Consider the following 23,815-nt stretch of genomic DNA (forward strand, 5'->3'; position numbering starts at 1 on the left):
TATACAATACAATCAGCCTGTTTGAACATTATAATACCTGGCAACAATTTTAGATGTCTAATTGATTAAAATGTAAGTGATTTAAGAGGTATTTCTCCAGTAACATGATTTCTTTTTCGATTTCTTCGAAGATTTTTTTTTTTCGAGACATATTTTCTTGTGAAGTAAAAATCAAGTGTTTCACTTAAATATGTGAGATTCATTTCAGAACAAGTAGAACTCACACAACTAATGAGAAAGAGAAAGAATCTGTTTAAACGAGAATGTAGAATTAAATGCTAAAAACTAATAAAAAATGCTACAGACAATATTTTTTTTAAAAATTATTTGCCAAACATTATTATTAATAACATCTAAGGGCTGATAAAAAAAAAGGTTCTAAGGGATTTGAATTCGCTTACATAGAAATGGTATTTTTTTAATTGTTTTTTTGTGAGTATTTTTTAATTCTTAAACCGTGTTAACTTTTAAATTACTATTTCAAGACAATCTGTACAAAAAAAAAAAAAAACTATTTCAACACAATAAATTTCAATCCGCAAGATTGAAATTCAATGTATCTAGTATGCAAAAGTAAAATAACTTTATTTAGCATAAAGAATGGCTTGTTTACTTCTTAAGTCATCATTAATTTATTTAAGTGGGTGGGGCTAACACAGTGACCATTAATCATATATCATTTAACTAATAAATCATTATTTAAATTTCTGGAATATTATGGTGCTTATTTGACAAAATAAAAAAGAAAAGGAAAGGAAGCATGGGTCTTTTAAAATTTAGTGACCATTTCATTTATTATGTTGGTGTTTTAAAATTATTTGAAATTAAAAAGATCTAAATAGATTATATATATATATATATATATATATATATATATATATACCTTTTTTTTTAAAAGAGGTACTCCTAAAATTACACGGAGATGATTTTGCTAGCATATTATTTCTAAAATAAATAAATACACATTAACAAAACAAATGATTGTGGAAGCTGTTAAGCCTAACGTACATTCACTTATTTCTTAGATAGAATATGTTAACCAAATATAACTATGATTGACCTTAAAATACATTTGAGTGTAATTTGTTCACTCACTCTTTCTCAAAATAAGTAGATGCATATTAGCAAATAATTATATATACATATATTTTTTAATGTTGACTTTTTATATAAAAATTTTAAAAATAAAGCCTACTTATATTTAAAAATGCATAAACAATGTATGTTAATAAGTTTTTTTAAAACTGAAAATGTCAATGAGTTATGCCATAAAAAATTTTCTTATTCAAAATATAAAAAAATTTAAAATTCTAAACATATAATTATATTTATTTTTGGTATATATATATATATATATATATATATATATATATATATATATATATTCGACTCAATTAATTGGACGTTATTTGAACATTGAACATGATATCTCGATAGTAATTGTAGATAACAGTAGCAGTAGAAAAAATAGGTAGTTAAAATTGGAGTTTGCTGCTACATTATCACATTATGCCATTACGGTGCTTGTGTGTCAGTGTGTAAACAAGGTTTAGTTGGAATAACATCTTTGTGTATGTAATAATAGCATTACATTCTTACTCTTACCTAATTTTAATCATTTCAATTCCAATCTAGTCAAAAACTTGGACCGCTTTATACTACGCCCTCCTCCCTACTTATCCTGCGCATATTTCGCCGTTTTCTCGCCGAGATCTTCAACTACCTCTCCCGCATTCTCGCTTCCTCAACTGCACAACATTCCTATTCAATTCCAGGTACTCTTCAATGTCTCTTACCTTTTTTTTTTTTATATTCTTAATTTCACTATTATTTTCTAATTTTGAGGTCTTTTTTAGTGTATGAACATTTTTTTTTTTTTTTTGCAAAACGTGATATGGACATGTAATAGTTTGTTTTGTTTTAGACTGATCCGTAACTGTTGGCTTCGACATCAGTAGCAATTTTACTTTGATTGACGGAAATTCATTCGTTCCGATTGATTTGCCAATTAAATTCTGTGTGTGAGGGAAAGTTGATGCTGTGTTGTAAAATTTTCATGCACTAATCGTAGAAATGAAATGGAGGAGGTTCAATTACTGGTTCAAGATCAAATTATGGTGAATTAATAATATGAATCAATGTAATTGGACAAAAATTTCACAAATACACTATTTCCTTCATTCTTTATTTCTTTTGAATTGTTCAATTTTGCGATTGCATGCTGCCATGATGTATCTTCTTTTTAGCAACGAAAATCTACATGAAGGTAGATTTTTTTTTCTTTTTTAATTTTAAATTTAGACTTTATATTTGAGTTTAGTATGTTAGCTATTAACTAGTATGAACTGATGGAGTGGTGAATCATTATCAGAGGAAAGAATCATGAGTTGTTTCAGCTGTTGTGAAGAAGATGACTACCAGAAGGCTTCTGAAAGTGGAGGACAGCATGTAGTAAAAAACTCAACAGGTAATTGGGTTTATATTAGCTTGAGGAATTCCCCAGGGATAATATACAGTAGTCATAACTCATAACTAACAAGACAACACCAGATCAATCATGCATCTTTTAGTGACATTACCATCTGAGTTGATTGAATCATTAGTATGGGATTTAGTTGTCTAGATGCTCTGTTATGATACTTCATTTTGTTAATTTGTATGTTATATTACCTGAAATCAAATTTGATTTAATTAACGTGATAAATTGTATCATGCAGGAAATCATGGAAATGGTCGTGCATCCGAAACTGCAAAGCAGGGCACTCAAGCTGTGAAAATTCAGCCCATTGAAGTTCCTGAATTACCAGTGGATGAACTCAAAGAAATTACGGATGGCTTTGGAGAAAGTTCTTTGATTGGAGAGGGATCCTATGGAAGAGTATATTATGGTGTTCTGAAAAGTAGGCAGGCTGCGGCAATCAAGAAATTAGATGCCAGTAAACAGCCTGATGATGAATTTTTAGCCCAGGTATGTGTCAACCTATGCATACTGTCTAGTCATGGAGGTTGTTCAGATCCAATAGACAATAAATCACTTGGTTTATGAACTTTCAGGTTTCAATGGTTTCACGGCTGAAGCATGACAATTTTGTTCAATTGCTTGGTTATTGCATTGATGGAAACTCCCGAGTTCTTGCTTATGAGTTTGCATCTAATGGGTCTCTTCATGATATTTTACATGGTATGTGTGGTTTTGCTTCACGAAACTATTCACACCTATGAACATTTGTTGAATTCTTTTCCTATGTTAGAGGAATTGAGAATATTTTGGATTTTGATGTTAGTTTTATTTTTTGATGCTGTGACTAGCAATAGTACCACTTGACGGATATATTTCTTTTATTCATTTTTTTTATTATATATTGTTATGATTTTATCATTGTCATTTACATGCAGGCAGAAAAGGTGTTAAAGGAGCACAGCCTGGTCCTGTTCTAACATGGACTCAGAGAGTTAAAATTGCTGTAGGGGCTGCCAAAGGGCTTGAGTACCTGCACGAGAGGGCTGATCCCCACATTATCCACCGGGACATCAAGTCAAGCAATGTACTAATCTTTGATGACGATGTTGCTAAAATTGCAGATTTTGATTTGTCAAATCAGGCTCCTGACATGGCAGCACGTCTCCATTCCACCCGTGTCCTTGGAACCTTTGGTTATCATGCACCAGAGTAAGATGTGGATATCAGATTCTCAAGAGATATTGTATGACATGCCCTATTTTAGCCATATTGGTTAACTTATCATAGACTTCTTGATTTTGAGCATAATAGGTGAAGATTTATTGAAAAAGTAATAGGAAGTTTTCCTTCTTCCCTAGTTGACTAGAAGGCATTACCAATTCCCATACATTCTTTTTTGCGTGTGTTTCTTTATTAGTTTTAACTAATGATCAATTTGGAAAAATAAAACTATTCTTGTATATTTAGTTAGTGTCCTGGCAAATACCTTTTTTATATAAGTAAAGATTTATTGAGATAAAGAAGGCAGAACAAGTACAAGATGTACAACTTCTGTAAACAGTAAAGATATGTTACAGACTTTGTTACAAACCTTCTAAACAGCACATGGATGTCAAAGATACAAACAACCAAAAAGCCCCTTAAATGTCAAAGATAAACTACAAATTTGACTAATATCCAATGACCTGTCTAATCTCGTGGATGCAGATATGCAATGACTGGCCAATTGAATGCTAAGAGTGATGTATACAGCTTTGGTGTTGTCCTTCTAGAACTTTTGACTGGAAGGAAGCCTGTTGATCATACACTACCACGTGGGCAGCAGAGCCTGGTTACTTGGGTAAATACAAGCCTCATTATTGCAAAATAATTTGTTGTTGTAAAAAAGGAGAAAATTTAAAATGTAGGCCAGCTAGCTTATCCCGGTAACTGATGTGTTATAGGCTACACCAAGACTCAGTGAGGATAAAGTCAGACAGTGTGTAGATGCAAGACTAGGAGGAGAGTACCTGCCCAAAGCTGTTGCTAAGGTATTCACTATGTTTTGGTATATTTTTCTAACTTTATTTTTTTGTTATTAAGCCATTTGCCTTGCCGAGGTGTTTTGTGTGGACTCGTTTGAAACAGGGCCTATGAATTAACAAACTAATCAAAATTACCTTACATTAGATACCTGCAGAATTCTTATATCTTGTGTAGTTAGTAAATGCTATGCATGAGATCAAAACTTGAATCTAAAACTTTGTTATATCATTTCCTTTGGGAGAAATTTTATTGAGTAATTTAATTAGTTGGACAATTGGAAGGCAATGGCTTTCTCTGTAGTTTTGCTCTCAGTTTTTGAACTTGAGAGCCATTAACAGATATCATAACATGAGAGCAGAAAAATACTTAAATATAGTAGTAGTATTCACTTTTTAGTCCCAGGATAACTGCCCTTGGAAAAATTGATTAATTACTTAACTAAGAACAATATTAATGTATAACAGCAAGATATTTCTTATTTATTACAGATGGCCGCTGTTGCTGCCCTGTGCGTGCAATACGAAGCTGATTTCAGACCAAACATGAGCATCGTAGTTAAAGCTCTTCAACCTTTGTTGAACGCAAGACACGGGCCTGCTGGTGAAACTCCAAACTAATCTCTGTCTATATGTATCAACGAGTATGTGCATAAGTCTAAGTCTGCACCCGAGATATAAGAAAGTGACTGCTTCAGAAGCGGATGGAAAATTGCTTGAACATGTTTATATTATTGTTGTGTAATTACAAACTTGTGTAGGACCTATTAGCAATTAAGAAGACTTTGTGTATCAGTTTTGTGAACGGTTAAAATTCATTTAACTGTAATTAGGCAATGGTATTTTTCACGCTTTACCATAGTTTAGTTTTGATTAAGTGTTATAAATACACATTCTAATAAGTCAATTCATATATGTGCAAATACGTGCGAAATTCTTTCCCTGTTTTGCATTCACTCTCTCTAAAAAGCATAACTGTCAAATTCACAAAATCTATTGTTATTCGCTTTCTTTCCTCTCTCAAGATCTCACGTTCAAGTGATCAATTGAATTCCAACATATATATCCCATTGTTTACATTGCATTCATTTTGTTCATAATCCATAAGTTGAGATTTTCTTGCTTTTATTTTTCTTTCGTTATTTGTATGCTTTATTATTTTCCTTCTTTCTATGTTCCTTCTGCTGAGATTGTTGTTATCTTACGTGATTTTTTTGGGGAAAACGGCAAAAAAAAGAATGAGAAAATGTTAGGAACATACTACTCTTGTAAATAAGGATTATAAGGTTGATTTAATGATAAAGAAAGAATGAAGGAAAAGAGAGATTGTGGATTTGAATTTTCCACAAGCAAAAAAAAAAAACCTAACAATTAGTAACTAGCCTTTGCCCCCCAAAAAAATATTACTCTTATAAATACACTCATTATTTTTAGTTGGAATGTTATTGAAAATCATGAAATTTTGTTGTCTCACTCCTCTTTTAACAAGTTCCATTCATGATTATAAATTGTTATTTTGACTAATAATGTGAGATACTACAAGTAAGGCCCTCTCACTTTTTCCTTGCCAATCCAGTAACACCTGTTTCATCAATGAAAATGATACAGGGGATTTGCTTTTCTCACCCCAAAAATTCTATTCACACCCCTACCTTTTCAGATTCCATAAAAAAGGTATTATCAGAAATAAAAAATTCAGCACGTGGGGGTGAAAATAGCAATTGATGGATGAGACTAGCAACTCCTAAGGATACTACAAGCAGTCAAGTAGTCCACATAAAACAATAAAAGCCGAAAGACCATTCACGATCAGAAATAAATAGAGGAATAGTAATTATTGAAATTTTAAAACGAGGTATAGGATGGCCAAGAGACAAAAACCATGTCGAATATAATAAATAAATAAAATACATATATCAGTATTATGCATTAAGCGTGCATGAATTGGGACACCTCACATAGTCTTATATAGCAAAACCTCGTGTGTAAATATGCACATCTGTGATATGTTGTCATTGCAAAAATTGGAGCAAGTGGAAGCCTCCTTATTCACATAATACCTTTTTAATAAAGGTGTGAGAAAAAAGAGTGAGAATGATAAGTATTTAAGTCAGTCCTCACGAAGTTCTTTAGTGGATTGTAGGAAAATTCATTTCCAAAAATTTGAAATTTTGTTTTAATTTTTGTTTTTTAAAATTAGTATATTTATTGATTAACATTAATATATTTACTTTTATACTATAAATTAGAATACATGTTCTAAAGAGTGAAATTCATTTGTTTTATCTTTTTTAAAAATGCATTCTGCACGCTATTTCAAAATTGGTCAAAATTTCTATCTTAATTATCAATTATCACAAACTAGCACCCTTTTAATCCTTTTCCTTTTATTTTTATTTCAAATTAAAATTCTAATATTTTTTAAATAAATTTAAATAATTAAAAAATAATTTTATATTACACTTTAAATTAGTTCTTTTTTAATCTATAGCCCAAAATATTTCTTTATTATAAATCTTAATAATATGAAAATATTCTTGTAAATATTTGATATAAATAAATACTATTTATCTTAAAGGAATTTTCTGAGAGAAACAAATATCACATTGTTCTACCCTCTTTGGTTAAAAATATACAGTTTGATTTATTTACTTTAACAATTTTATTGTTGCAAAAAAAAAATCATGTTAAACTAAATTATTTTCCCCTCCCCTAATGGATGTGTCTTACACTGACCTCTCTTATGTTCTCACATAAAATAAATTATACTTTTTTTAAGAGATACGAGTATAACATTGATACTCTCCTTCTTATATTAAAATGTCTAATTTACTCTATTTAATTTACTTTCATCAATAAGTATTCTTTATAAACTTCAAGAATACATTTTTTAATTAAAATATATAATAAATTATGTAAATTTTACTTTTTTAATGATATATTTTTAATATATATATATATATATATATATATATATATATATATATATATATATATATATATCGATTTATTGAAAAAATTATATATATATATATATATATATATATACATATATTATCCTCAAGTTTATCAATTTCAATAATTATATTATATTTAATAATGTATAAAAAATATTTTATTAATATGATAATTAATACTATATAAAAAATCTGTTAATTTATATATTTATACATAAAGTTAAATGTAATATGCACCGGGAAAGAGTGTACATTTTAACACGAGGAAATAAAGAATATTAAACTAGAGAGTGTAAAGGATATTTTAATAATAATTTTATTAATGAAAAGTTAACAAAATGTTAATGAAAGATTCAAAAATATAGTAAAGTGTCATGCACTCTAATTTGTCAGGAAAGCAAAGTATAAATTTTAACATAAAAGAGAAGAATACGGTAAAATAAACGATAGAAAAAAAATAATTTAATATTTGAGAGGGATGAAAAAAAAAACATTTTACAAAGACATAACTCAAATTTTATAGTGATTTTAAATTAAAAATACATAAATAATTGTAGGAATTAAAATAAAATTATTAAACAAGTATTTAAACCTTGAAACATTTTTTATGGAAGTCTTTCCTTTTAAAGTGAAGGACAAAATCTCGGATTTATCGCTTCTAGCTCCCTGTGTTGCAATTTCGGTCGCTTTGCTCTGATTCTGATTTTATGTGTTCCAATGTCTCTCTGGCTTGCATACGCCATTCTTATTTTCAGATCAGCATAGCCTAGCCGGTAAAATCTCTCTCTCCCTCTCTCTCTCATTAATGTTTCGTTTTACGATTTTTTTTCGATTTCTTCTTGACATTCCCAACTATGAATCTCAGGGAATTTAGTATTCTCCGAGTTATTCTTAAATTTTTTAACAATGACTCTGTGTCGTGTGAATTCAGTATTACACCGTTGAATCAAAACTGCGTCGGAAGATTCTTAACTTTCCACGCACACAACGAATCCAACAGTACTCTCGTTCTATTTCTACAATGTGTATATAGGTCGTGTGAATGTTGGTCGGTGCAACAACCACTTGGATGCTTTGCTCTCAAGCACACGTTAGCTCCAAATATATATTAATATTAAGAATCTATGCGGAGTGTGTTTTTTCTGATTTTAGTAAAGCACTTTAGTGCTTGTTTTGTTCTTTCTTAATCAATTTCATTTTTAACTAAGAAATTGTGTTTATTGATAGTGAGCTGCCTATAAGTAATTTTCATATTTAATTTGAAAGGGAAAGCTCTAATTGAGATCTGAGTTGATTATTCTTGGGAATACTTGTTAATCGTTTCAAGTGTGCATGACAATGAGAGAATTTTTCTTTATAGTGTCCTTTCTTTCTCATTTCAATCCATTACTTTTATTTCATTTCCTGTTATACTAATCTGGGTCTTTGAAGAGCAATGACTGTGCCAATGAAGTTAATTGCTCAACAATAATAATGAACAGAGATAACTAGCTATATTATGCTTATGTCTAAAAATCTTTCGTATGCTGGATTGCATTGAGTTTTGCAGGTTAGATATGGCAGTCACTATGGCACTAATGACCAGGCAGCATCTGCTGACCTACATCTACCTTCTAGTTTACATTTCACTTTCATCAGGGGTTATTCTGTACAACAAGGCAAGGCACAGATATGCCAACAAATTCTATAGTATCTGTTTTGTGATTAGCCTTAAACTGTAATATATTTTGCTCAATCTCTTTCCTTTTATTGGCTTTGGTTTATTGCAGTGGGTCCTCTCCACATTGTATTTTAATTTTCCATTTCCGATAACACTCACTATGATCCATATGGCTTTTTCTGGTGGGGTGGCCTTTTTCCTTATCCGTGTTTTGAAGGTACGAGTTTGTTGGAGTTCCTAATGTCATTAGTTTTAGACTAGCTTTTTCTTTATTTTTTTCTTTGCCTTCTCTAATCAATTTATTATTCTGTTCACTTCTTACTGCTATTCTCTTTAATAATATACATTAGATTTTTCTTGAAAATATCACTTAATTAATCAGATGATATCTTTTCCCCATTTTCAATTGATGCAGGTTGTGTCGCCGATTAAAATGACCCTCCATATGTAAGAATTCTACATAGACATCCTGTTTCGCATTTCATTCAATATTTCTGGCTTCACACAAAGTGTCTTATTTGCAGATATGCAACTTGTGTGGTCCCTATAAGTGCCTTCTTTGCAGCTAGTCTGTGGTAAGCAACTGAGTTCATTGATGTAAAGTTGTAATTTGAGCAAAGCCATTAGTTAGTTCACTAAATTGTAATGCATGTGACTATGCCTTAAATACTCACCCATATTCAATTTCTATGATTGTAAAATTAAACTGGTGTCAGTTCTAAATTTCCCTGTCATTTTAGCACAGTTGATGATTGACTGTTTCTGTCTCTGTCCCCGTCTCTCTCAATTGCCTGATCAGGGTTTGGGTGATCATATATTTCCTCCTACCCTTACTGGAAGCCTTTTTTCAACTCTATGGGATGCTGATGTTGATTTTGACCTGTATGTTTATAATGCCACTGAAGATTTAACTATCCTTTTATGAGAGATGTATGATGCTATGATATATATGTTATTCATTATGTAGACAACCTGACAATATCATGCATTTAGTAGGAGATTAGCTGACACAACTCATGATTTCACAACATTTTCTGAGCTTAACAAATTGTTTTAAAAGCATTGATTCTATATATCATTTAGATTTGGTTTTAATGCAATGGATGTCTTTCATATTGGTATCATAGTTGATTTATATAAAATCAAATATTGAGGTAAAGTTGTATTAATAAAGATTACTCTATTACATAGCCTTTAAATAAAAGTTCTATTTGTTACTTTAAAAACTATCAAACTGCTTCTCAGTCTCATTACATGACTGTATTGTATATATTCGTTAAATTACTCTATTGTCTATTTAGGTTTGGGAATACTGCTTATTTGTACATTTCTGTGGCCTTCATCCAGATGCTTAAAGCCCTGAGTAAGTTAACTTTTGTGTATCATCTTTCCATCTGACATTTTTTTTTGCAAAAGGACTTCCTTAATGAATGGTTGTCCCTTTCCTTTAATTTACAGTGCCAGTGGCAACATTTCTTGTGGCTGTTACTTGTGGAACTGAGAAATTAAGGTGTGATGTATTCTGGAACATGGTGCTGGTCAGTGTTGGAGTTGTCATTTCCTCCTATGGGGAAATTCATTTTAATGTGCTCGGTACAGTTTATCAGGTCACAGGAATAGTTGCTGAAGCTTTGAGACTGGTTTTAACTCAAGTTCTTCTTCAAAAGAAGGGCCTGACACTAAACCCTATTACTAGCTTGTATTACATAGCACCCTGCAGGTAGATCTGTTCTTTAGTATTTGAAAACCCATATAGTTCTGATTATACTGGTGGGAGGGTAAAAAGCACTTGAAACCTTTGTTCATCTCTCTGGGATGCTGATGTTGATTTTGACCTGTATGTTTATAATGCCACTGAGTACTGTGGGTTTTGCATCCCTCACCGTATATGATTGACTTTTTGCTATTGTTTGAATTAGCTTATTTTGTGTTCAGAAAAGCTTATAGTCAAAATGTCACATGTATACATCAGGCATGCCCTTCTAAAAGATTTTACTATGTCTGCATATTTTTCATCATGCATGTTAGGCCCTGGGTAACAGAATACACATGGTATAATAGGCGAGACAAAGGATCGTGGATAAAATGTTTTAGCTGCACCTGTAACAGAATACACATGGTACAGAATACTTTTTTTTGGCTCTCTTTGATTAATTTGGTGCTTAATCTTATGAATCAATGGAAGGCCTGTGTTTAGCATTGTGATTCACCTGTAAATGATTGCTCTGCTGCTTTCTGCTTGGGTCTTTTTGGTGTATACTGCCCTCACTTCGACTCAAGTAGGGGAATGGGGCTGTGGGTGGCACATTTTTGGGATATCTGTGTATTGAAAAAGTCGCAGTTCATTAAAGTTCAAGTTTACATTTTTGTTTTATCTGCTTTAATATTGACCATTTACACACTACTGTATGCAGCTTTGCATTTCTTTTTATCCCATGGTATATCCTTGAGAAGCCTGAGATGGAAGATCCACATATGCAGTTTAACTTCTGGGTATTTTTCTCGAATGCTCTTTGTGCTTTCGCATTGAATCTTTCCACATTCCTAGTGATTGGCAGAACTGGGGCAGTAACTATTCGCGTGGCTGGAGTTTTGAAAGACTGGTTACTTATCACTCTTTCAACCATCATATTTCCTGAATCAAAGATTACAGGGCTTAATATTATTGGCTATGCTATTGGTATATGTTTCTTCGTTGAAAAGACATTATAGCATTTCAATTCCATTCTCATGGACTTATTCTAAATGTCTCTTAATTTGAATATTTTTGAATGGGCAGCTTTAGGCGGTGTTGTTATTTACAACTACCTTAAGGTCAGGGATGTTTGCACATCTCAGCTTCAAAGTATCCGAGATGAATCCGCAAAGGTCAGCCTTTTAAGTAATTTTTGCTGTTTTGTAGTTTGATCAGTATTCTTGCATTGTTTGTCGTTGGCCTATTCTAGAGTTAGATTCGTTGAATTGTGATTCCATTTTATACTTTATTTCACGAATAAGCATTCCCATCTTTGTTAGCAGCAAAAAGCGTAGAATGGTGATTCCATTCCATGACCATTTCTTCCCAGGGAAGTGGAATTGGTGATTCCATGCTCCATGAAATGATATTTATTTATTTTATTTAATATACCTTCATTTTTTTTATAGAACGATAACTATTATCCATTTTATTTAATTTCTACATTTTAATTTTATCTCCAACCTATCCTTCGTGTCCTATAAATAATTTTGAATACTTATCTCATGTAAAATTTTATTGAATAGTAATTATGTAAATATGTAAAAGAGTTTATACTTATAGAACATAAAAAAACATTGTGAAACTCGATTATCATTCGAAGTATCATAAAAAAGTATTTGCAGTATTTTATCCAAACATTGTACACGTGTTAATTTTTTCCTAAAAAATAAAGCAGTATTTGTTCTTTTTTAACATCAATTTGCTATTAAGCTTTACAAAAGTTGATAACAGACATTTTGCGTGAGAAAAAGTTGCTTCGTACTTTTTATCATGAAGGGATTTATATAATTCAGATCAAGTTTGATTTCATTACGCATTAGTTTTAAGGAGGCATATTGATTGGTTCAACTTTTGTTCTTTTGCCTTTTTCAATAAATATAGGAGCTGCAGACGGAGAAAAAAGCAGATGATGCCATGGACAACAAAGAGGAGACTTCATGGAATGATTCAGTTTCTGAAACTCATTTAGATGAAGAAGCACCTTTAATCTCTTCGCGGATATCTCATTTTGGAGTTGGAAGAAAGCCAGCTTAGTGGCAATCTAGCTTAGAGTCTATAAAGAACATCTCATATTGGAAGAAAGCCAGCTTAGCAGCAGCCTAGCTTTTAGAGACAAAGAGCTTGCAGGAACCAAATCAAAGTATCTGTCTTGACCTTTCTTCCCAAAAGGAACACACAAACGCCTCCTTCCAAAAGAAGAGGGATAAAGCTAGGAGAAAAAAAAAACAGAGCGGAGGAAACATGCATATTCTTTTGGTAGAGTTGATTAGTTTCATGTTTAAAGTATATCCAGTAGTAAATCGATTCATTTTTTAGTTGCCATTTACTAGTGTAGTGTAGCCAAAATGGAAACGCAGATTGACTACTGTTAATTGAAGTTTAGTTACAATTTGAAAATGATATGGTTCAACAACTGCTGCTGTGCCTCCTCATTTTCCCCGTGCCCTGCCTGCATGTTAAAATGAAAACTTTTTTCCATTTCATCCAATTTTAGGGAGATTGGTTATTCTTAAAATTAATGTGGTCATTAAATTGGGAGAATGATTATTCCTTGTAATTCATATAGGAGGAAATAATTTCTTGACGTATTCTTTCATTTAACCAATTTGTAGTAAGGAAAGTTTAAAAAGAAAAATAGGAAAAAGACGCCAAAATCAGAAAAGCATGGCACACCCCAAAGATTAAAATCCATGTGGTTTTTGTTTTCTTTTATTCTTGGGAAGAGACCCTTACTGATCAAACAGTCAAACAGCGTTTGACTTTTTATTGTTATGTTTGCTCGATCTCAATTTAAAATCATTAATGCAATATTTATTTTTAAAAGAACTTTTAGGAAATGCTGATGTATTTTTATCCTGGACATTCTCAACTAGCACAAGCATGAGTTTGTCTTGCAAGCTGCTATAAGTTTGAATTAATTAATAAAAGAAAGAAAAAAAGAAAGGAAAAACTAAGCAAGGATCCAAATGTCGAGTGCTAACTAATGCTTTATAAAAACTCATTAAAAAAAAGAAAAGAAAAGAAAAATTGTGATTCTTAAAATTACTAAATGAACATGCTTTTTGCAATTTTTTTACCTAACCAATCAAAATAATATAATCCAGCTAATTCTTAAAGAGAGATTAATTATTCAAATCATCTTAAATAATTTAATTAATGCTCTCGTTGACTATTTGAAAGTCATTAAATGCATTCTTCTATAAAATTAACTCCAAGTTAATATTCTTATTATTTTTTTGGGAAAAAATTTAACTAATGGTTCAAGAAGATTCAATTTCTCATACTAATACCATGATTTTGGACTAACACTCATTGGTCAGTGATATTGAGTTTGAGTCTCTTGCATTCAAGTTTTATAAATTAAAAAATATAAGATTAAAAGAAAAAAAATTATTAAAGATTTTGTGACAAATATTATTCATCAACAAAGTTTATAGATATTTTATACCAATGCTTTAATAAAAAAAATATATTCCAATTTTAAGGTGTGCAACTATAAATATTTATCATTTAAGATTTATCTATGTATTAGATGTATAATAAATAACATATGTATTTTCATCTAATCACGTAATTTTGTAACAAATATTTTAAAAAATGAAAACTAACGGATGTATTTTTAAAAAAAAATAAAAAGTAAATTCTCATATACATATAGTTTTTTACATTAAATTAGAGTAATTTTCTTTAGAATATTTCTCAGCATTGACGAAATTATTAGTTATTTTTTATTTTTTAAAATTAGAAAATTTCTATATGGACATATACTGTAAGTTGTAACCGATTGGATTCCATAAGGAAGAGGTTCGTAAAGTGGTAGTGAGTCTGCTTGGTTCTCCAAGAAAATAAAGGCAATGGTGAGGTGATGGGTGGCCATGCAGCCACAACTTACTCGGCGGCCAAGATTTCGGTGTGGTGGGACATTGACAACTGTCGTGTTCCCAAAGGCCACAACGCCAATTCCATCGCTCAGAACATAACCTCCGCCCTCGTCGGCATCAACTACGCCGGCCCCCTCTCCATCTCCGCCTATGGTGACACCAACCGCATCCCTCCCCCCGTCCAACACGCCCTCTCCAGCACCGGCGTTTCCCTCAACCACATCCCCACCGGTAACATACACATTTTCACACTCTCTCTCCAAAATACCACTATTCATTTCTTTTTCTGTTTCTTTCAGGTGCGAATGATGCTAGCGACATGAAGATTCTTGTGGACATGCTGCTATGGGCCGTAGACAATCCCGCCCCCGCTAACTACTTGCTCATATCCGGCGACACCAACTTCTCCAACGCCCTTCACCAACTCAGTTTGCGAAAGTACAACATTCTCCTCGCCCACCCGCCGCACGTTTCTCCCTCCCTCGCCGCCGCCGCCAAAGTCGTCTGGCTCTGGACAACCCTCTCCGCCGGCGGCCCGCCCCTCTCCGACTCCACCTCCAACTCCTGTAAACCCCCCACTCCCGCCCCTCTCCTTCAACCTTTTCAATTCAAACCCAAACCTAAATACATTAGAAAAATTACCACAATAACCCCAATCGAGACCAAGAACAATGATGCAGAACCACTACCGCCACCACCACAACCGCTAAGAAAGTTCTTTATCGGAGCACCTCATGAATTCTTTACTAGTAAATGTAACGAACCCGTAAACCTAATCCCAACCCCGACTAGTTCTAAGGAGATTAATCAAATTTTAATTCCTCGTCGTGATTCACACCAAAAAAAGCTAAATGAAATTCCTCGTGTTATGAATGCTACTACTCATCAAGATAATTCTGAGTACAATGTGGAGAATCTAATTGATGTTATTATGAGAACCCTAAACTTGCTCAAGGTTGAAATGATTCTGCCCTCTGAAGCAAATATAACTGATTGCATTCGTTATGGGGACCCCAAGTATCAGACAATTGATGTCAGGATGGTCTTGGATGCTGCCATACAGCAAGGTAGGCTAGCCAAACGAGTCTGTGGGCCCATGCATTTGTATCTTGCTAGAAATGACACGCTCTGGAACTGTGTCAACCATATGGGTGGTCATCCTTGTGATTTTCCGCAAGAAACATGGGATAGAGTCAAGCAGTTCCTCACTTCATCATCTGGGAGATCGTTGATGTTGACATCTCGTTGCAGGTATACATATGTCTTTGTTAGTTTGGTGGTTCTTAAGGGTTAGTTTGTTTAATTTGAGAAAATGTTGTATGTTTTCGATCTGTTTACTGTTTTTGAAGATTTGTGGACGGAAACAGAGAAAACAAAAGAATTGTTGCTTTCACGGATTGAAAAGATTTTGTAATTAAATAAAAGTGTTTTCTCAAACTAAACGCCCCGACTTCTTGAAGCCTTATTACTGATGTATTGACCTTTTCTTTTTAACTAGATTTGAAGCATCTGTGACTCTAAAGAAATCATGTCTTCGAGAGGTTGTATTAGGGGATGTGCTTAAAATTCTAGAGATGATGATCACAGTCAAGAAATGGATTATACATCATCATAGTGGGTGGCAGCCAATTACCATTAGGCTTAAGGAGAGTATATTTAGTAGCTCAGTTGACATAGCTAAATCATGAACGGTGTCAAGCTGTATTCTCTCTGCAATCTCTGTTGCTCACGGTTTTGCGGAGTCTGTTGTCTTATGCTTTTCATGAATCTGATAAATGAGGTGCTTGCATTTGGTCAGTGGTGGGAAAGTAGCAGCCTCTCTTTTGGCAAGTAAGATCAAAATGAGGTGCTTTTTGGGAAAAACCCAAAGACACAGACAGCTTTTAAACTTGTACTGATTGTAAGTATGCAACCAGTTGGGTCGAATTATACTTTTTTTTTGTTGGGGTAGACAGACATAGAGTTTGTCTTAGATTTGTGTAGAATTGATTTTGAAAGAATTGAGAATGAAAAAATTGATTTCCTTTTGGGACATTATACTTTACATAGAAAAATTTATATTGTTTGGATGATTGTGTGTTTGGGTGAACCTTTGCAAGCTTGATATTGTTTAAAATTGAGTTTGAAGAGAAGTGATTTATATTTTTAAAAAATATTTCAAAAACAAGTTTGTGGTTGAACTTGGTATAAAATTTTAACCTGCAAAAATTACATGTTTTTCAATTTCAATCAAGCATGCTTTTGGGAGTAGGAAAATACGTGTTGATGCAAGGTGGTGGCAAAATATATGGTGTGAAAAAAGTTATTTGGAGGAAAAGCAACTTTACCCACTCCCCAAATTTTCACTTCTCTCAATCGGAGTTTTAAATCTCTTCCAAATAGGAGTTGAATCAGATATACAGTGTTATGTTAATATTTCATTTCTTTTGTTTTGTAGTATGAAGATGCTCACTTTTAAAATAAGTATATAATTTGGTTTTTGAAAAATATTACTTATATTGCTTTGTTTGAAAATTTGTGTATACAAATTGATCTCGATAGAAATGTACTTGTGAATAGGGGTGGGAATAGGTTAGGCCAGTCTACAGGGGTCTACGACTTGACCTATATAAAGTCGTCTGGTCTGAACTGACCTATTTAATAAGAAGATTAGGCTCGGATTTTTTTTAAAAACCTATTAAATTAAATAGATCAGATTTAATCTTATTAAGAAGCCTTATAAATCTGATAGGTCGGCCTATATATATATATATATATACTTATATTATTTTTGTGGGTAACTTCAAACTTTAAGCTCCATAACAAAAATCGTATCATTTTCACTTCAAGCTTTGATAGAGGTAAAACTTCAAAACCTTGTCATTTTTTCTTTCATCTTCTTATTTCTTCAACAATTTTCATTATGATTCTCGATTTAGGCATGTTCATGTTGGTTTTTTGTTACTTGGTGATATATGATTTCTATTAATACTTTTTTGCATGTCATTATAACTATTATATTTAGTTTTTTCATAAGAGAGGCAATGTAGTTTTGGGACATCAACATGCAAACCCTGATGTTGAGGATTCTATTTGGATGTGTGCCTTCCAATATGCAAATCTTGATTTTCATAAGGTTACTCGTAGGGTTACAATGACTCATGCGTTCATGGGTGAGGTTCTCTTTTGTTTTGAATTATTTTACTAAATGAACATACTTTTTGCAATTTTTTTACCTAACCAATCAAAATAATATAATCCAACTAATTCTTAAAGAGAGATTAATTATTCAAATCATCTTAAATAATTTAATTAATGCTCTCATTGACTATTTGAAAGTCATTAAATGCATTCTTCTATAAAATTAACTCCAAGTTAATATTCTTATAATTTTTTTGGGAAAAAATTTAATTAATGGTTCAAGAAGATTCAATTTCTCATACTAATACCATGATTTTGGACTAACACTCATTGGTCAGTGATATTGAATTTGATTCTCTTGAGTTCAAGTTTTATAAATTAAAAAATATATGATTAAGAGAAAAAAAATTATTAAAGATTTTGTGACAAATATTATTCATCAACAAAGCTTATAGATATTTTATACCAATGCTTTAATGGAAAAAATATATTCCAATTTTAAGGTGTGCAACTATAAATATTTATCATTTAAGATTTATCTATGTATTAGATGTATAATAAATAACATATGTATTTTCATCTAATCACGTAATTTTGTAACAAATATCTTAAAAAATTAAAACTAACGGATGTTTTTTTAAAAATAAAAAGTAAATTCTCATATACATATATTTAGTTTTTTACATTAAATTAGAGTAATTTTCTTTAGAATATTTCTCAGCATTGACGAAATTATTAGTTATTTTTTATTTTTTAAAATTAGAAAATTTCTATAGCGATATATACACATGTATTAATTTTATACAAATTTAAATAAAGAATATTTACATTTAAAAAAACCCGTAAGTTGTAACCCGATTGGATTCTATAAGGAGGAGGTGAGATGACAGTAATCGTAAACTGGTAGTCAGTTTGCGTGGTTCTCCAAGAAAATAAAGGCAATGGTGAGGTGATGGGTGGTCATGCAACCGCAACTTACCCGGCGGCCAAGATTTCGGTGTGGAGGTACATTGACAACTGTCGTGTTCCCAAAGTCCACAACGCCAATTTCATCGCTCAGAACATAACCTAATATAAAAGAACAAGCAAAATAATTAAATGAAATAAGGCAAATTTTGAATTTATTTATGCGAAAAGAAGACACCAATTCTATAAATTTAACTCAGCACTCTCTCTTTCCTTCGTATGATATTTTAGCAAAAAAATTATTCCAAATTAGTTATAATTTTACAAAATCGATAAAACATTAAATATTTTTTTTCATGAAATACCCTTAATGTGGGAGTAGTTATTACTAGGTAATTAATTAAAGAGATTTAAAATGTATTAAAAATTACATAATATTTTTAAAAAAATTCAAGATATTAATATATTTTTTAATACATGTGTGAAAACCTCAAATGTCATAATATAATATGGAACTGAGAAAGTATTAAAATTGTGATATTGTAAATGTTTGAAAACAAAGGAAAAAAATGTTTATTAAGTGTTATTAGATTCTGTGAACAAAAAAAAAAAAGTGCGACTAGATATATGGTATAAAAGTATCTATCTATCTATTCAACGATAGGAGAAAAGAAACAAACTAGATATATGGTATAAAAGTATCTATCTATCTATTCAAGCTGCAAGCTGCATGGCATCCCTTCAAAGAATTAGCTTGTATTGAAATCGAGATGGAATAAGTTTACAGTCTATGATAATCACATGACTTTTATTGGTTCCATTTCACTTACCTTTCTATGCATGACATAACATTCTTCACCATATCACTTATCTTTCTATATATGGTATAACATTCTTCACAAATTACAACAAAGATATCACTTTAAGGAAACAAATATCAATTTACTGGATAGCTCGAGGATAAATCAAGGAAGAAATGGATTGTGTGAAGGGTATTCATCCTTTTGCTTTTTGTAAGCCCTGCGAGACAGTAGTAGAAAGGATGTCGTTAACTCATTATGTGAACGAACAAATACTTATTTATTCGTAATATACGAAAAATGAAAAGAATCAGCCACAAGATTGACTGTTAGCCACCTAGAAGCATTAAATCCTCCAAGCGCAAGTGTTCCCAGAATGATTAGAAGGAATGGGACTTTAATCATAGCATGATTTTTTCTTCCTCCATGAGCCCTTGGGAATCCAGTTCTCACAACGTGTGAATATTGATCAACTGAACAAGAATTATGCCAAGTTTAGTTAAGGAAAAGGAAAACAGAAGGGTTGGTTTTAAATGACACAAGGAAGATACGGAATACAAATTTACCTGAACTTGAAGCTCCTCCTCTCCCACCTGTGTAAAACGAAATTTATTGAGTACAAGGGGGTGGCAAGACAAATATAAATAAATGCAGTTCTTGTTTTTGTTAAACCCCTGCAAGCAGTAAGAGAATCTCAAGGTCCTTTCAAGATAGGGTTTGGACAATTACCAGATTCCAGGCATGTGTAAGCTTCTGAAATCTGCAGCAAAACATAAGAGTTCAGTTATTTAACAAGGATGAATATGACAATGGCCAAAGAAAGTGTCATCCCCTCTTCAAGAAAACCAACTCTATTTTTTTTTATGAGCACATGTTAGTTTGTTAGTTTTGTAAAAAATATCAATTTAGGAGATTCGAACCCGCTACCTCTCTCTCCTTCCTTTTCCCTTCACCTTTTTCCAATCACAAGCCAACCTTATATCTCCTTGGTTCAACTTAGCACAAAATAAAACCTAGGCTAGACATTGGGGTTCCTTCCCAGTGCCCTGAGTAAGGAAAAGAATGGGTGACCAGAGGAAAAGTCAATATAACATTTTTTCTCCACCAAAAATCATATAATATGGCAATCTAAAACAGATTAAATGGCCATCATCTTCATTCACGACACAGTTTTACTGTAATAGTCTAACACCATGTGATGTCTAGTCAACTACCAATATCATCACCATTCACAACTAGACTAGAGTTGTAAAATTGCTCCTATCATCCGAATTCTTGTGATGATACAGTCGAGGAAATAAAAAAAAATTAAATGAACAGCTCACCAGTTTAAACTTAGACTCAGCGAGAGGCTTTTCATGAGAAGGAAATAGATCAGGGTGAGATTCCCACACCTTCTTTTTGTAAGCTGATTTTACCTAAACAAAAAGTAAAAATCAGAATAGGCACAAGCAGAAAACGACAAAGTGTGAGAGTTTAATTCTGTTTTATAAGTGTCTAGCCTAAGTGTAAAGGGTTGTTGCTTTGTTTTGCTTGTATAAAAGGACATACATACATCTTAATAAAGTGAATTATTTTCATTCTATAGGTGTGCAATTCTGTGCTTAAAACAGTGAGTGATATTGTTAGCGGTAACTTAAGCCTGAATGTTCTACAATAACCGTAATCTCACTATAATAACCGCACTCCCACTACGATAATCGCTACAATAACCACCACAATAACTACCTCTAGAATAACAACTACCCCTACGGCAACTACTTCTAGAATAACAACTACCCCTATGGCAAGTTTACATGGCAGAGCATCTTCTTCCTAACAGATACACGAGTGAATCTAAGAGAGAGTGAATTGCATCTCTTACAATTGAGTGAGGAACAGTGTGTATTCCAACACAAAGTACCAGTTCATCGTCTAAGTTCAGTACTTTAGAATAAAAACTTTTTTTTTTAATATTATTAATGTTAAGTAATCAACTTAAAGAAAACCCAGTAGGAATTGAGGAAATAAAGCTAAGTGGTAATAATAAAAAATGGGTGAGGCTCAAAAACTGAAATTGAGTTTGTTAAGGGAGTGAATTTTGATTTGGCAATCGCGATAGAAAGAATTAAAAACCCTAGACATTAGGAATGAGAAAATGAAAAGACCTGGGATGGAGTTGGACGAGAATTGGGAGGGAAACCGAGCAAGATTTTGGCTTCATCGGCATCCATTTGTGAAGAGTTGGGAGTGACAGAGCAACATTTAGCCTCAAGTTTTGAATTTGATTGCAGAGTGCAGAGGCAATCAGAGTAACTTCGAGCACATCTCGTAATAATCGTTTTGTTCCCGCTACCCAAAAACTTTTCCGAGTAATACAATAATAATTTAACGGATTGAATGAAAAATAATTATTTTTTTTATAAATTTTTTAATTTTTTTATAAATGTTAACCAGTGTTTTAAAAGATAAAAGTAGAAATATTTTTTTAAAATGTATAAAATATATAAAATTATATTGTTCATATTTTTTTTTAATTTCTTATGATTTTTTATTTTTTTTTTTAATTTTTTAACTAATATTGTTAAGGCATCAATTAACAGGACCCTATTTGTAACAATTTTGTGTGCGAGAGATATGAATTGAATTTGTGCAACATCGATAAAATAAAAAAGTTATGTAGTTATTTGACATTGTTGTTCTAAAAAGAAATTAACATGTAAATTCAGTCTACAGTAAATTTAGTGACAAAGTACGTAGTATAAATTAACTTTGAATCTTGTTAAAAAAAACTTTGAACAATCATGTTTAATTAAGCATATGTTAGTGCAAAATGGTTACAGTATACTAAGGCGTGCTCTAGTCTCATTGTATGTTCCTTTCAGTACAACACAAAAGTCATTCTGCGTGAAAATTCAAGAATCTGTGAAAGTCAAGTTCCTGAATCCGTTACCTTATATTTCCTTTTTTTTCCTTTTACCCTATACTGCATGAGGAGATGAAAAGATCAGAACATTATATAGCAATTATTAAAGGGTCATAAGTACATATTTTATTATCCAGAGAGTTGTTGGCATTCTATAATTAAGTTCCTTAATCAAGATTTGGAGTTTATTCCCAATTCAAAAGCTGAGTCTTATTCGGAAATTCTATTTTACTTTAAAATGAACTGATTTGATGTAAAGGAGATTAGTTGAATGGTAAATAAAAAGCTATAGATATCTCGTGGTTAGGAAAAAAACACATATTTCATTACCTTTTTGGTCTTTTATTTTGATGCAATATCAATATTGGCATGTATATATGTACAGCTTGGTTCTCAAATAATTTTAGTAACATGTTGATCATTGTTCTTATCCTTTTCTCTGTGACAAATTTCGAGTTATTAATTGAATAATGTATTATTAATTTGACCTTATTGATAAAAATTCATAAGATAATTAATATGCAACTAATTTTACTTTATTATTTTATATTATTGGACAACAATATTAAAAAATTATATTAAAGTATATTAATAAAGATGGTATTCGTAGCATCTCAATTTTCCTAAACTAATTTTAAAAAGATTGTTATTTGTAAATAAATAGAGTTTTAGAAAAAAAATGATGAGGTTTTATAATTAAATAAATAGGGGAAAATAAATTTATTAATTAAAATAATGGTTTGAGAGAAAATAAAAAGGATATTTTATTATTCATGGGACAAAGAATAAAATAGTTTCTTTTTTTTTATAAAATAATAAAAATAAATAAATAGAGTAAATAATAGGTCGTGAATACCCCTAACTATAAATAGAAAAATGTTAGGTCGTGACTCCTCAGCCACCTCTTCCAATTCTCAATTTCTTTTTCCCTTCTCAACCTATCTTTTTTTGCAGACCTCAGAAAAATGATGATCTCAGACTCATTCACCGTTAGATCGCCGTAAAATTTAAGCACCAGGTTCGCAACCCAATTTTGAGCATTCTAACCGTTGGGAATTTCAAAATCATGTCTGAGATTAGAGGAATACCCTTCGCATTGTAGCCTTTTATTTTTTCACAGAAACCCAAAACTGTCTCGATAAAACTACGATTTCAGATTCTTTAACCATTGAATTGTAGTAAAATTTGGATATGTTGTTTGAAATTCAATTGCGCAGACTTTCACCATGGGATTTGTGAGATAATATTCGTGGAGGGATACAAAGGAATCGCATGAAGATAGTGCAAATGGAGGCTTCAATCCCTTCTCATTCTCTCTAACGTTTGGGAACCCTATCAGAGCAACCAGAGGAATCTCAGGAACTTG

General features: G+C 31.7%; 4 protein-coding genes across 5 annotated transcripts; 3 read left to right on the forward strand and 1 right to left on the reverse strand.

Moving 5' to 3' along the window:
• The first annotated feature begins 1,575 nt into the window (after nt 1–1,575).
• Nucleotides 1,576–5,384, forward strand: LOC100813950 (pto-interacting protein 1). Its single transcript, XM_003521566.5, has 8 exons — nt 1,576–1,775; nt 2,372–2,467; nt 2,718–2,968; nt 3,055–3,181; nt 3,397–3,670; nt 4,169–4,301; nt 4,405–4,491; nt 4,975–5,384. The coding sequence occupies exons 2-8, from the start codon at nt 2,383–2,385 to the stop codon at nt 5,101–5,103; spliced, it is 1,086 nt and encodes a 361-aa protein (XP_003521614.1). The 5' UTR covers nt 1,576–1,775; nt 2,372–2,382; the 3' UTR covers nt 5,104–5,384.
• A 2,668-nt stretch (nt 5,385–8,052) lies between these two features.
• Nucleotides 8,053–13,250, forward strand: LOC100814481 (probable sugar phosphate/phosphate translocator At3g17430). 2 transcript variants are annotated; one of them, XM_003521567.5, is made up of 10 exons: nt 8,053–8,212; nt 8,989–9,097; nt 9,209–9,316; nt 9,515–9,546; nt 9,624–9,674; nt 10,401–10,462; nt 10,558–10,819; nt 11,514–11,779; nt 11,879–11,967; nt 12,719–13,250. In XM_003521567.5, exons 2-10 carry the CDS (start codon nt 8,996–8,998, stop codon nt 12,869–12,871), a joined length of 1,125 nt encoding a protein of 374 aa, XP_003521615.1. In that variant the 5' UTR covers nt 8,053–8,212; nt 8,989–8,995; the 3' UTR covers nt 12,872–13,250. The 2 variants fall into 2 exon arrangements, with proteins under 2 accessions (XP_003521615.1, XP_040870124.1); XM_041014190.1 differs by lacking the exons at nt 8,053–8,212; nt 8,989–9,097; nt 9,209–9,316; nt 9,515–9,546; nt 9,624–9,674 and adding an exon at nt 9,691–9,981.
• Nucleotides 13,251–14,619: 1,369 nt separating this feature from the next.
• Nucleotides 14,620–16,741, forward strand: LOC100819329 (uncharacterized). The gene is made up of 3 exons (XM_003557037.5): nt 14,620–14,949; nt 15,018–15,969; nt 16,217–16,741. Exons 1-3 carry the CDS (start codon nt 14,703–14,705, stop codon nt 16,404–16,406), a joined length of 1,389 nt encoding a protein of 462 aa, XP_003557085.1. The 5' UTR covers nt 14,620–14,702; the 3' UTR covers nt 16,407–16,741.
• A 2,735-nt stretch (nt 16,742–19,476) lies between these two features.
• Nucleotides 19,477–21,881, reverse strand: LOC100527460 (uncharacterized). The gene is made up of 6 exons (NM_001249444.2): nt 21,692–21,881; nt 20,870–20,962; nt 20,274–20,304; nt 20,111–20,137; nt 19,882–20,017; nt 19,477–19,764 (listed from the first exon to the last, which is right to left on the reverse strand). The coding sequence occupies exons 1-6, from the start codon at nt 21,755–21,757 to the stop codon at nt 19,710–19,712; spliced, it is 408 nt and encodes a 135-aa protein (NP_001236373.1). The 5' UTR covers nt 21,758–21,881; the 3' UTR covers nt 19,477–19,709.
• Nucleotides 21,882–23,815: the final 1,934 nt, after the last annotated feature.

The sequence above is a fragment of the Glycine max genome, chromosome 3 (assembly GCF_000004515.6).
Source record: "Glycine max cultivar Williams 82 chromosome 3, Glycine_max_v4.0, whole genome shotgun sequence".
Classification (NCBI taxonomy): domain Eukaryota; kingdom Viridiplantae; phylum Streptophyta; class Magnoliopsida; order Fabales; family Fabaceae; genus Glycine; species Glycine max.